Source organism: Oncorhynchus masou, chromosome 9 (genome assembly GCF_036934945.1).
Source record: "Oncorhynchus masou masou isolate Uvic2021 chromosome 9, UVic_Omas_1.1, whole genome shotgun sequence".
Classification (NCBI taxonomy): Eukaryota; Metazoa; Chordata; class Actinopteri; order Salmoniformes; family Salmonidae; genus Oncorhynchus; species Oncorhynchus masou.
This window is the reverse complement of record NC_088220.1, coordinates 78,474,975-78,487,027: the sequence shown is the minus strand read 5'-3', so window position 1 is coordinate 78,487,027 and position 12,053 is coordinate 78,474,975. Positions and strand designations below refer to the sequence as shown.

General features: G+C 43.0%; 1 protein-coding gene across 1 annotated transcript; it reads right to left on the bottom strand.

Moving 5' to 3' along the window:
• Nucleotides 1-4,909: 4,909 nt before the first annotated feature.
• msantd4 (Myb/SANT-like DNA-binding domain containing 4 with coiled-coils) lies at nucleotides 4,910-12,030 on the bottom strand. The gene is given in 5 exon segments (XM_064975245.1): nucleotides 4,910-6,815; nucleotides 9,801-10,070; nucleotides 10,720-10,848; nucleotides 10,850-11,295; nucleotides 11,881-12,030. Coding segments are annotated over 4 exon segments (1,338 nt in total). The 5' UTR covers nucleotides 11,057-11,295; nucleotides 11,881-12,030; the 3' UTR covers nucleotides 4,910-6,083.
• Nucleotides 12,031-12,053: the final 23 nt, after the last annotated feature.

The window sequence follows — 12,053 nt, the reverse complement described above, 5'->3', positions numbered from 1 at the left end:
TCCAACATTAATTTCACATTTCCACAAACTTCAAAGCGTTCCCTTTCAAATTCAAATGGTGTAAAGAATATGCATATCCTTGCTTCAGGTCCTGAGCTACAAGCAGTGGGATTTGGGTATGTCATTTTAGGTGAAAATTGAGTGATGGATCCTTAAGAAGTACTAACAACATATTTGGTTGTACTGCGTATGACTTCAAGATCATAGTTTCTGAAGAGTTATTGGAGAAGACCCTTCCAGAAATATAGTGTAGTTACTCATTTTCCACATGGAAATGATGACAATGACATTCTTGGCAATAACTATAGATATCATTGACATTTACATTACATTTATATCGCCATTGAGTGAACAGAATATTAGGAACACCTGCTCTTCCCCATGACACAGACTGACCAGGTGAATCCTGGTGAAAGCTATGACACCTTATTGATGTCACCTGTTAAAACCACTTAAATCAGTGTAGATGAAGGGGAGGAGACGGGTTAAAGAAGGATTTTTAAGACTTGACAAAATTGAGACATGGACTCTGTATGTGTCATTCAGAGGGTAAATGGGCAAGATTATTTTTGAACGGGGTATGGTAGTAGGTGCCAGGCGCACTGGTTCGAGTGTGTCGAGAACTGCAACGCTGATGGGTTGGAATGGTGAATGAACAGATATGATACCCAGTAGGTATTTTACTGGACAGATATGATAACCAGTAGGTATTTTACTAGACAGATATGATAACCAGTAGGTATTTTACTAGACAGATATGATAACCAGTAGGTATTTTACTGGACAGACATGATACCCAGTAGGTATTTTACTGGACAGATAAGATAACCAGTAGGTATTTCACTAGACAGATATAACCACAGAGTATTTTACTGGACAGATATGATAACCAGTAGGTATTTTACTAGACAGATATGATACCCAGTAGGTATTTTACTAGACAGATATAACCACAGAGTATTTTACTAGACAGGTATAACCACAGAGTATTTTACTGGACAGATATGATACCCAGTAGGTATTTTACTGGACAGATATGATAACCAGTAGGTATTTTACTAGACAGATAAGATAACCAGTAGGTATTTTACTAGACAGATAAGATAACCAGTAGGTATTTTACTGGACAAATATGATAACCAGTAGGTATTTTACCAGACAGATATAACCACGGAGTATTTTACTGGACAGATACGGTAACCAGTAGGTATTTTACTGGACAGATATGATAACCAGTAGGTATTTTACTGGACAGATATGATAACCAGTAGGTATTTTACTGGACAGATATGATAACCAGTAGGTATTTTACTAGACAGATACGGTAACCAGTAGGTATTTTACTGGACAGATATGATAACCAGTAGGTTTCTTACTAGACAGATATGATAACCAGTAGGTACTTTACTAGACAGATATGATAACCAGTAGGTATTTTACCAGACAGATATAACCACGGAGTATTTTACTAGACAGATATGGTAACCAGTAGGTATTTTACTAGACAGATATGATAACCAGTAGGTATTTTACCGGACAGATATGATAACCAGTAGGTATTTTACCAGACAGATATGATAACCAGTAGGTATTTTACTAGACAGATATGATAACCAGTAGGTATTTTACTAGACAGATATGATAACCAGTAGGTATTTTACCAGACAGATATGATAACTAGTAGGTATTTTACTAGACAGATATGGTAACCAGTAGGTATTTTACTAGACAGATATGGTAACCAGTAGGTATTTTACTAGACAGATAAGGGATATTTTCAGTATTTCCACAGTTGAGGAGCCAAGCTGCTGCAAATATTTTCTATTCTACACAATTCGTTGTTTATTTAGTTATTAAACATCATTCAAGACACGTTTCACCAGTGAAAAAGGACAATTTAATCAAATAGTATTTGACCTAAAAACCTAAGCCAGTCAGCAGCTGAAGCAGATCCTTTCATATAGGCTTTCCTTGCAGAAACAGACAACAGAAAATCCGAACGTTTAACAAAAGCCTAGCCTTTGTGATTTAAACTTCCTACTCTGTGTGTGTGTGTGTGTGTATACAGTTGAAGTAAGAATTTTACATACAGTTAGGTTGGAGTCATTAAAACTTGTTTTTCAACCACTCCACAAATTTCTTGTTGACAAACTATAGTTTTGGAAAGTTGGTTAGGACATCTACTTTGTGCATGACACAAGTCATTTTTCCAACAATAGTTTACAGACAGATTATTTCACTTATAATTCACTGTATTACAATTCCAGTAGGTCAGAATTTTACATACACTAAGTTGACTGCCTTTAAACAGCTTGGAAAATTCCAGAAAATTATGTCATGGCTTAAGGAGCTTCTGTTAGGCTAATTGACATCATTTGAGTCAATTGGAGGTGTACCTGTGGATGTATTTCAAGGCCTATCTTCAAACTCAGTGCATCTTGACATCATGGGAAAATCAAAAGAAATCAGCCAAAACCCCCCCAAAAATGTATAGACCTCCACAAGTCTGGTTCATCCTTGGGAGAAATGTCCAAACGCCTGAAGGTACTACGTTCATCTGTACAATCAATAGTATGCAAGTATGAACACCATGGGACCACGCAGCCATCATACCACGCAAACCGAAGAACACCATCCCAACCGTGAAGCACGGGGGTGGCAGCATCATGGTGTGGGGGTGCTTTGCTGCAGGAGGGACTGGTGCACTTCACAAAGTAGATTGCTTCATGAGGAAGAAACATTATGTGGATATATTGAAGCAACATCAAGACATCAGTCAGAAAGTTAAAGCTTGGTCGCAAATGGGTCTTCCAAATGGACAATGACCCTAAGCATACTTCCAAAGTTGTGGCAACATGGCTTAAGGACAACAAAGTCAAGGTATTGGAGTGGCCATCACAAAGCCCTGACCTCAATCCTATAGAAAATGTGTGGGCAGAACTGAAAAAGCATGTGCGAGCAAGGAGGCCTACAAACCAGACTCAGTTACATTAGCTCTGTCAGGAGGAATGGTCTAAAATTCACCCAACTTATTGTGGGAAGCTTGTGGAAAGCTGCCCAAAACATTTGCCCCAAGTTAAACAATTTCAAGGCAATGCTACCAAATACTAATTGAGTGTATGTAAACTTCTGAACCACTGGGAATGTGATGAAAGCAATAAAAGCTGAAATAAATCATTTTCTCCACTATTTTTCTTACATTTCAACTTCTTAAAATAAAGTGGTGATCCAAACTGACCTAAAACATGGAATTTTTACTAGGATTAAATGTCAGGAATGATAAAAAACTGAGTTTAAATGTATTTGGCTAAGGTCTATGTAAACTTCTGACTTCGAAAGTATTCAGACCTCGACTTTTTCCACATTTCATTACGTTAAACCTTATTCTAAATTAATTTTTTCTCCCCATCAATCTACACACAATACTTCATAATGACAAAGCAATATCAGGTTTTTAGAATATTTAGAAAATGTTAAAAAATGAAATATCACATTTACATAAGTATTCTGACTCTTTACTCAGTACTTTGTTGAACAACTTTTCAATTACAGCCTTGAGTATTCTTGGGTATGATGCTACAAGCTTGGCACACCTGTATTTGAGGAGTTTCTCCCATTCCTCTCTGCAGATTCTCTTAAGTTCTGTCAGGATGGATGGGGAGCGTTGCTGCACAGCTATTTTCAGGTCTCTCCAGAGATGTTCGATAGGGTTCATGCCCAGGCTTTGGCTGGGCCACGCAAGGACATTCAAAGACTTATCCCGAAGCCACTCCTGCGTTGTCTTGGCTTTGTGCTTAGGGTCATTGTCCTTCTGGAAGGTGAACCTCCGCCCCAGTCTGAGGTCCTGAGCAGTTTTTTAAAATCAAGGATCTCGCTGCAATTTGCTCCATTAATCTTTCCCTTGATCCTGACTTGTCCCCCAGTCCCTGCTGCTGAAAAACATCCCCACAGCATGATGCTGCTACCACCATGCTTCACCGTAGGGATGGAGCCAGGTTTCCTCCAGACTTGACTCTTGAGATTCAGGACAAAGAGTTCAATCTTGGTTTCATTATACCAGAGAATCTTGTTTCTCATGGTCTGAGAGTCCTTTCGGTGCCTTTTGGCAAACTCCAAGCGGGCTGTCATGTGCCTTTTACTGAGGAGTGGCTTCCGTCTGGCCACTCTACCATAAAGGCCTGATTGGTGGAGTGCTGCAGATGGATGTCCTTCTGGAAGGTTCTCCAATCTCCTCAGAGGAACTCGAGAGCTCTGTCAGAGTGACCATGGGGGTTCTTGGTCACCTCCCTGACAAAGGTTCTTATCCTCCGATTGCTAAGTTTGTTCGGGCGGCCAGCTCTAGGAAGAGTCGTGGTGGTTTCAAACTTCCATTTAAGAATGATGGAGGCCACTGGGTTCCTGGGGACCTTCTATGCTGCAGATCTTTTTTCTGAACCCTTCCCCCGATCTGTGCCTCAACACAATACTGTCTCGGAGGGCGAAGGACTACTCTTTCAACCTCATGGCCTGGTTTTTGTTCTGACATGCACTCAACTGTTGGACCTTTCCCAATCAATTGAATTTACCATAGATTGAGGTCAAGTCGTAGAAACATCCCAAGGATGATCAATGGAAACAGAATTCGCCTGAGCTCAATCTCGAGTCTCAATGCAAAGGGTCTGAATACTTATGTAAATAAGATACTTGTGTTGCAAACATTTCCAAAAACCTGTTTGCCCTTTGTCATTAGGGGGTATTGATGAGGAAAAACATTTATTCCATCCATTTTATAATAAGACTAACGTAACAAAATGTGGAAAAGGAGGTCTGAAAACTTTCCAAATGCACCATATACATCAGGTGTGTGTGTGTGTGTGTGGGGGGGGGGTACACCAGATGTATTAAAAAAACAGTCAGAATAAAGTAAAAAGACCCTATTTATATATCCTTTATTGCGAGTCAAGGCAATGCAGAAAACATATCCCATCTCTTTTTTGCTCTCCTTTTTAAATAGTTACTCAACTCTTTCCTTGGACGACGGGTGAACCAGCAGATATATTCAACTACAGGGCTACTATGGAACACCACACAAAACATTTCATCATAGTACCAAACCACACCCACTATCAAAATAAAACAATTATAAAAGACTCAGGTTTGGAAAAATAAAGACATCTGTAAGGCCTGATATGACACTGGTTGGAAAACAGTCACACATAGAGCATTTTGTGCTTTGAGTTTACAGCTATTCTACATTATGTCCACTTCCTATGCAGTACATGGATGGTACTACTGAGCTACACACAACTTTACCAGGGACAAAACCATTTCTCCCAGTACACAACCACTCACTTTATACAAAACACATTGTACAGACAGATTATCTCGTTAAAATGAACCACTCCTCTGAATTGAAAGAATCCCTGTTAATGCAAGTCCACACACATAACAGAATGATTGGCAGGGAGATTTTTTTTTAATGTGATTGGATGAGGCTACTGAGTTTGAGTGGCAGTTTCAGTCTTGGTCCTGCCTCTACAGGAAATAAAACTGGATAAATATCCTCCGTCATCAACCTGGAGTTGGATGATGACACCCTGCTGATCTAAGGTCAGTTTGGTTGAGCTGTGCACCTTGTTTCAACCATTGTGGATCAGACTGAACTGTAACAAGCAATTGGAGCTGCCAGAAACAGACAGGAGAGGGAGAGAGTCTCACTGGACCATGGAGGTGACTGCTCATATAGGCTCGTAGCTGGCCTGCCTACACTGAGATACCCCCCCTCCCCTCGTTTGCTCTTCTTCCAGGCACTTCTCTCATAGATATGCTTTAATGCTCACCACATACGCTGCTTCTAAGGTTTACTATGTACATCTCTCTCTCTCTCAATTACCTGCATATCGACTCGGTACCTGTACCACTTGTATATAGCCAAGTTGTCGTTACTCATTGTGTATCTATTATTAGGTGTTTTACTCTTCTTTCGCATTGTGTTGGTGGGAAGGGCCCCTAAGCATTTCACTGTTTGTCTACACCTGTTGTTTACCAAGCATGTGACAAATACAATTTGATGCTATCCTTCCTCTCTCCTTCCTCCTGCTCCCTCAGCGACCCTGATCCTGGTGAAGCTGTATTCTCTCCTTCTCCACCTCTAGTCTTTCCCGCTCTATCTGCAGTCGTCCAGACTCAAACTTAAAGAACTGCAGCCTCTCTTTCTCTAACTGCAGTCGCTCCTTCTCCAGCCTCAGTCTCTCACCCTCCAGATCTATCATAGAAAGCCAGGGTTTATTCTCCTTTCTCTCATTCTGTCCATCCACAGCAGAGGAAGAGGTGGTGGTAGGGGTGGAGGAAGAGGGAGGGCTTTGCTGGGGGGGAGCTGTGGCCCGTTCTGATTGGTTCATGAGCAACACCCGAAGTCGCTCTTTCTCCAGCTGCAATCTCTCTTTCTCCAGCTGCAATCTCTCTTTCTCCACATCCGACTGACTCAGTCTTTCCTTCTCCAGTAGGAGTCTCTCTCTCTCCACCGCTAGCCGCTCCGTTTCCACAGCCAGACGCTGCTTCTCCAGCTCCACACGCTGCTTCTCCAAGGCAACCAGAAGTCCTGCACTCTCGTGATTGGCTAATCCTAAGCCAGCAAAGCCCAGTCCACCCAGGCCGGTCGATGAGAGGTCCCGATTCATTGAGGCCGCCGCCCCCTTTGATGCGCTGAGCATTCCGAACTCATCAATGTGTGAAAATACTTCAGGGATACGTCCATCTCGCTCTCCCATGTCGGGTAGGAGGGAGGGGAAACAATCATCATCCTCGACCTCACCCTCACCACTATCACCTTCCAGCTGACAGAGACAGAGACTCAGATCATTGACATACTGATTAATATCATACACACATCCTGACACGCACACTAGTGATGCACAGGTCAGTGGTTTGTAACCCATTCCCCACCGCCCAACTATGTGAGAGTAAAAATCTGAGGCCCGCACCCGACCCTAACCCACAATATAGAAAATGTGCTGTACAGACGCAAAGAGCCGCCGCTTATAACTGATGACATTTTAGTAGGCTATTTGTTAGTCAAGAATACCCATACTAACATGCTGTATACAATTAGTTCACTTTAGTATACTGTAAACAAACTGTATCCTTTCAGTTGAGCATACGAGCTCATTGCCCGTCTACCGGAAGATGATGCTGTTGCTACACAACCTCTTAATAGCTAGTTAGCATAACAAATTACTAGTTAAAACATTTTACGACTTCGGGTGTGTTCTTAAATTCAATCTGGTGTGCGCTAGTAAATTCAGAGCGTGGTAAGATTGTCAGTTTGTAAATTCAGAGCGTATTGCTCTCGGAGCACACACTGGACGCTCGGGCCAAGGAGTAGGGTTGATTTGAGCGTTCTGACCTTATAACGGCAGTCAAGCACCCAAGCGAATGTTGGCTAGCTACTTCCAGACACAAATGAGACCACTCTGACCATATCTCACCCTAGCAGAGATGGTTAGGCAGCTTAAGTTATCCAGAGCGTTGGTGACTAACTGTGCTGCTGACAATTTTATTAAGCTTTTTGCTGACACCGGCCATATTCAACGGGTATTGAGTGTTCGTAAATTCATTATTCTGCGCTCTGGTACACTCAGGCGAGAGTGCTCTGAAATCGGAGTAGATAGCCAGAGCGAATTTACAAAAGCAACATAATGTCCATTGAGAACGCACTAAGACTATACCATAAAGCTAAGCTAAAAATGACGTGAATAATCAAGTCAATGTTGGGTAGTTAGTTAGCCTATAGTTATTATACTGGCATATTTGATGTATAAGTAGCCAACTAATGTTAGCTAGCTAGCAACATAGCATTTCATTACAGCAGTATGTACCGGTATGTGGTTCGTAAGGACAGCGTAGATAACAAATTGTCATCCAATATAAATGTGTAACGTAACTTATTTGAAAAGTTATTACTTTATTACATTCACTAATTATGACAAATGTTGAGCAAAGCAATAAATTTGTATCCGCTCTCGTACTTCGGCTGCATATTCTCCACCACTTCCTTCTGACAATGATGTGAAGCCACGCCCATTTCCTGAATTGCATTATGGGCCCGAAAGTACAGAAAAAGTGTCCCATGTGTGTATACTTCATATTTTGGCAAATTTAGTACGACATCCGGGAACTTGGCATACTAACTATATCCATACGATGACCAATAACCATACTATATACTCAATTCACGTCACAAAAACTCAGCAAAAAAAGAAACGTCCCATTTTCAGGACCCTGCCCTTCAAAGACAATTCATAAAAATCTAAATAACTTCACAGATCTTCATTGTAAAGGGTTTAAACACTGTTTCTCATGCTTGTTCAATGAACCATCAACAAGTACATGTACCTGTGGAACGGTCGTTAAGACACTAACAGCTTACAGAAGATAGGCAATTAAGGTCACAGTTATGAAAATGTAGGACACTGAAGAGGCCTTTCTACTGACTCTGGAAAAACACCAAAAGAAAGATGCCCAGGGTCCCTGCTTATCTGCGTGAACGTGCCTAAGACATGCTGCAAGGAGGCATGAGGACTGCAGATGTGGCCAGGGCAATACATTGCAATGTCCGTACCCTGAGAAGCCTAAGACAGCGCTCCAGGAAGACAGGACGTACAGCTAATCGTCCTCGCAATGGCAGACCACGTGTAACACCTGCCCAGGATTGGTACATCCGAACATCACACCTGCAGGACAGGTACAGGATGGCAACAACACCTGCCCAAGTTACAACAGGAACGCACAATCCCTCCTTCAGTGCTCAGACTCTCAGCCTATTGCTGAGAGCTTGTAGGCCTGTTGTGCTCACCAGACATCACCGGCAACAACGCCGCCTAGGTATCGTTGAAGGAATGAACGTTACAGAGGCCTGTACTCTTTCAATTTGGAGGTGGTTTGGGGTGGTGTGTGTCATCATCGGACTGAGCTTGTTTTCATTGCAGGCAATATCAACACTGGTGCGTTACAGGGAAGACATACTCCTCCCTCATGTGGTACCCTTCCTGCAGGCTCATCCTGACATGACCCTCCAGCATGACAATGCCACCAGCCATAGTGCTCGCTCTGTGGGTGATTTCCTGCAAGACAGGAATGTCAGTGTTCTGCCATGGCCAGCGAAGAGCCCGGATCTTGATCTCAATCCCATTGAGCACGTCTGGGACCTGTTGGATCGGAACTTGTCCGGGAACTTGCAGGTGCCTTGGAAGAGTGGGGTAACATCTTACAGCAAGAACTGGCACAGTCCATGAGGAGATGCACTGCAGTACTTAATGCAGCTGGTGGCCACACCAGAAACGGACTGTTACTTTCAATTTTGACCCTCCCCCTCCTTTGTTCAGGGACACATTATTCCATTAGTCACATGTCTATGGAACTTGTTCAGTTTATGTCTCTGTTGTTGGATCTTATGTTCACACAAATATTCACACGTTAAGTTTGCTGAAAATAAACAGTTGACAGTGAGAGGACCTTTCTTTTTTTGCTGAGTTTAGTACAGTTAATATGAGTATTCGAAGCCCTTGTCTTTCTTGCCTCAGTGGATTGACTTTTTCTGCCCACATTCCCAAAATCATTTGGCAATTGGCGTGTATTTGGCATTCCACAGTTAGGAACTAAAGCTTAGGCTACGCACTAACACCAGATAAAAAAATATACATGTAGCCTATGGATATCGATTGCGCAATAATTCTACAATATATACATATTTTTTAATGAATCATGTTCCCTTTATTCAACTCACAAATCAATAACGCACACACAAACACATGGATCCTCACCCTGTATCCATTGGCCTCCTCCTCCAGCTTAACCCCCGTAGACATCGAGTGTCCGCTGGGCTCTCCAAGATCCGCCAGGTCCTGCCAGTCACACTGGGACTCCTTGGGAAAGCCAGAGAGGTCGAGCGACTGGTCCCCTGAACCCAGTGAGGCGTCGTGTTCAGGGGAGGACGGATCATACTCTGCCTTCAGCCCTGTGGAGAGAGACAGCTCAGCACGGAGCTGCTTCCTCTTCATTAGCGACCGCCAGTCCAGGTAACGCCGCTTCACCTGGAACCACACACACAACCATTACAAACAGTGATGGTTGTTCACCTGGAACCACACACACAACCATTACAGACAGTGATGTCACAACTCAAAATGCTTCAGGAAGTCGAGGTAAAATCAGCACTGGGAAGTTGGTGCCCAAAGGAATTCCTTCTAGTGAATCGGGGTGAATTAAACTATTGAAATGCGGCCCTTATATGAAGGATAAATACTCTTTTCAGTGTTGTGTTTCAGGCCACCTAAAGTGAGGGCAAATAGAGAGAGCCAATACAAATTAGCACTAACCCAAACAAGTCTATAACAAATAAAAAAATACTAAATATGTTCCAACTTCACCTGGTCTCCAGACAGTATATGATGAAAGTAGGAAGCCCAAGTTTCAATAGGCGATAAGATATGAATGTGTCATAAAAGGAGTGAGGATATGTGGGCTTGCGAAGCAGTTTTATGCGCTGACAATGGGAGCTGATTATTATGAGGTTTTTACACCACTTGTCTCTGGAAGAAATGAATCCTCATTGTCCAAGTCAAGACGGAGTGCAAATGTATCCGATACGAGACACTCAATGTGGTCTAGAGATCAGACTCGAGTGCCACAAAACTCTTTTAGAACATCATGTGTCACTATGGAAGCCCCCTCCACACACACCTCTGAAGCTGTGCGTAGTTCACCCTCTCCCAGTGCGTTGACGCCTCCTGCGACCTCCTCCCAGGCTCGTCTCTTCAACTCGTTGATGGCGGTGTTCTGCTGGCGGGAGAACAGCACGTCTCGTCGCTTTGTGGATCTCCCGGATCAGCGTCTGCGTCTCACGAACGCTGTAGTTACTCTTCCTCTTCCTCTTCAGGTGTTTCATTTGCAGGAAATCCAGCCTGGCGGTCAGGAGAGGTGCACAGGCAGATGGCGAGAGAGAGAGATCAAGGAGGGATGGAGATAGGGATGGAGAGACAGTGGTCTTACAGAGGGACTCTGAAATGGAGAAGGACATAATTGGGCAGAAGCATAGAGAAGTCTGAAAGAGGAAGGGATGAAAGGGGGGGGGGATCCAGAGAGAGGTGGAGAGAGCAGTCAGGCTGTAGATCGCTGGATGAAGGCCTGCTGTTGAGAAGAATCCCACTGTCCTGCCTCAGGTGACACACTCCCTTAGTTCACTCAAAGGTCACACAAAATAGGTAAGTGCTACAGCAGATGTGTTCTCAGGCAACCAGAGCAGGGCTCAGCTTCCTCCTGAAAGACGAAAACAGGAGCAGAGCAACCAGAGAACGATTAGTTGATTCAAACTAGTGGTAAACTTATCTTCAATAGAACTCAAAACGGGTCTGATCTTTATCTGTCACAGGACAGTGAATGCTTTGACAGACACAAGACTGCATGCGTAAGAAGACTGCTGTGTATTTGACCTGCTGAGTATCGCAAAAGCAAAGATTTGCTTGCAGGCAACCATAATTTCAAACCATGCCACAACCTTGATTCTTTTTCATTTATTTGGGCCCACGATTGACGATGGGGGAAGAGATAGCTATCATATCTGTCTCTCTATTTTCCGAGGTGAGACGGAGATCAGGATAGGTTCCAGTTTGGAATATGTAAAAACTCAGTGCAATGCTTTGCATTACGCTTTTTGTGAAACGCATCAGCTAGCTTGGTAATGTAGCATAATCGGCGGTGTTTGTGGAACCGATAGCTAGCTAGCACACCAGCACATTTGCACCGTAAAAACTCAAATCCCCACATATCCTTTTTATTGAGCCAACATGGTCACGCTCTCCCACGTAATGTAATACCATTTATGATCATCGTAAAATAACTCACCTTATCTATCGTAGAGAATAAATCAGATGCTCATCAACGCCAAAATCTGAATCGGAAAGACACCTTTTGGCGACGCACCATAAACATCCTTCCCATTGGTCCCTTCATTGCCACGCCCACTTTTGACGTGTCACGTCCCACCAGTTTTTCCGGATCAGCGGTCGTGTTGTTAT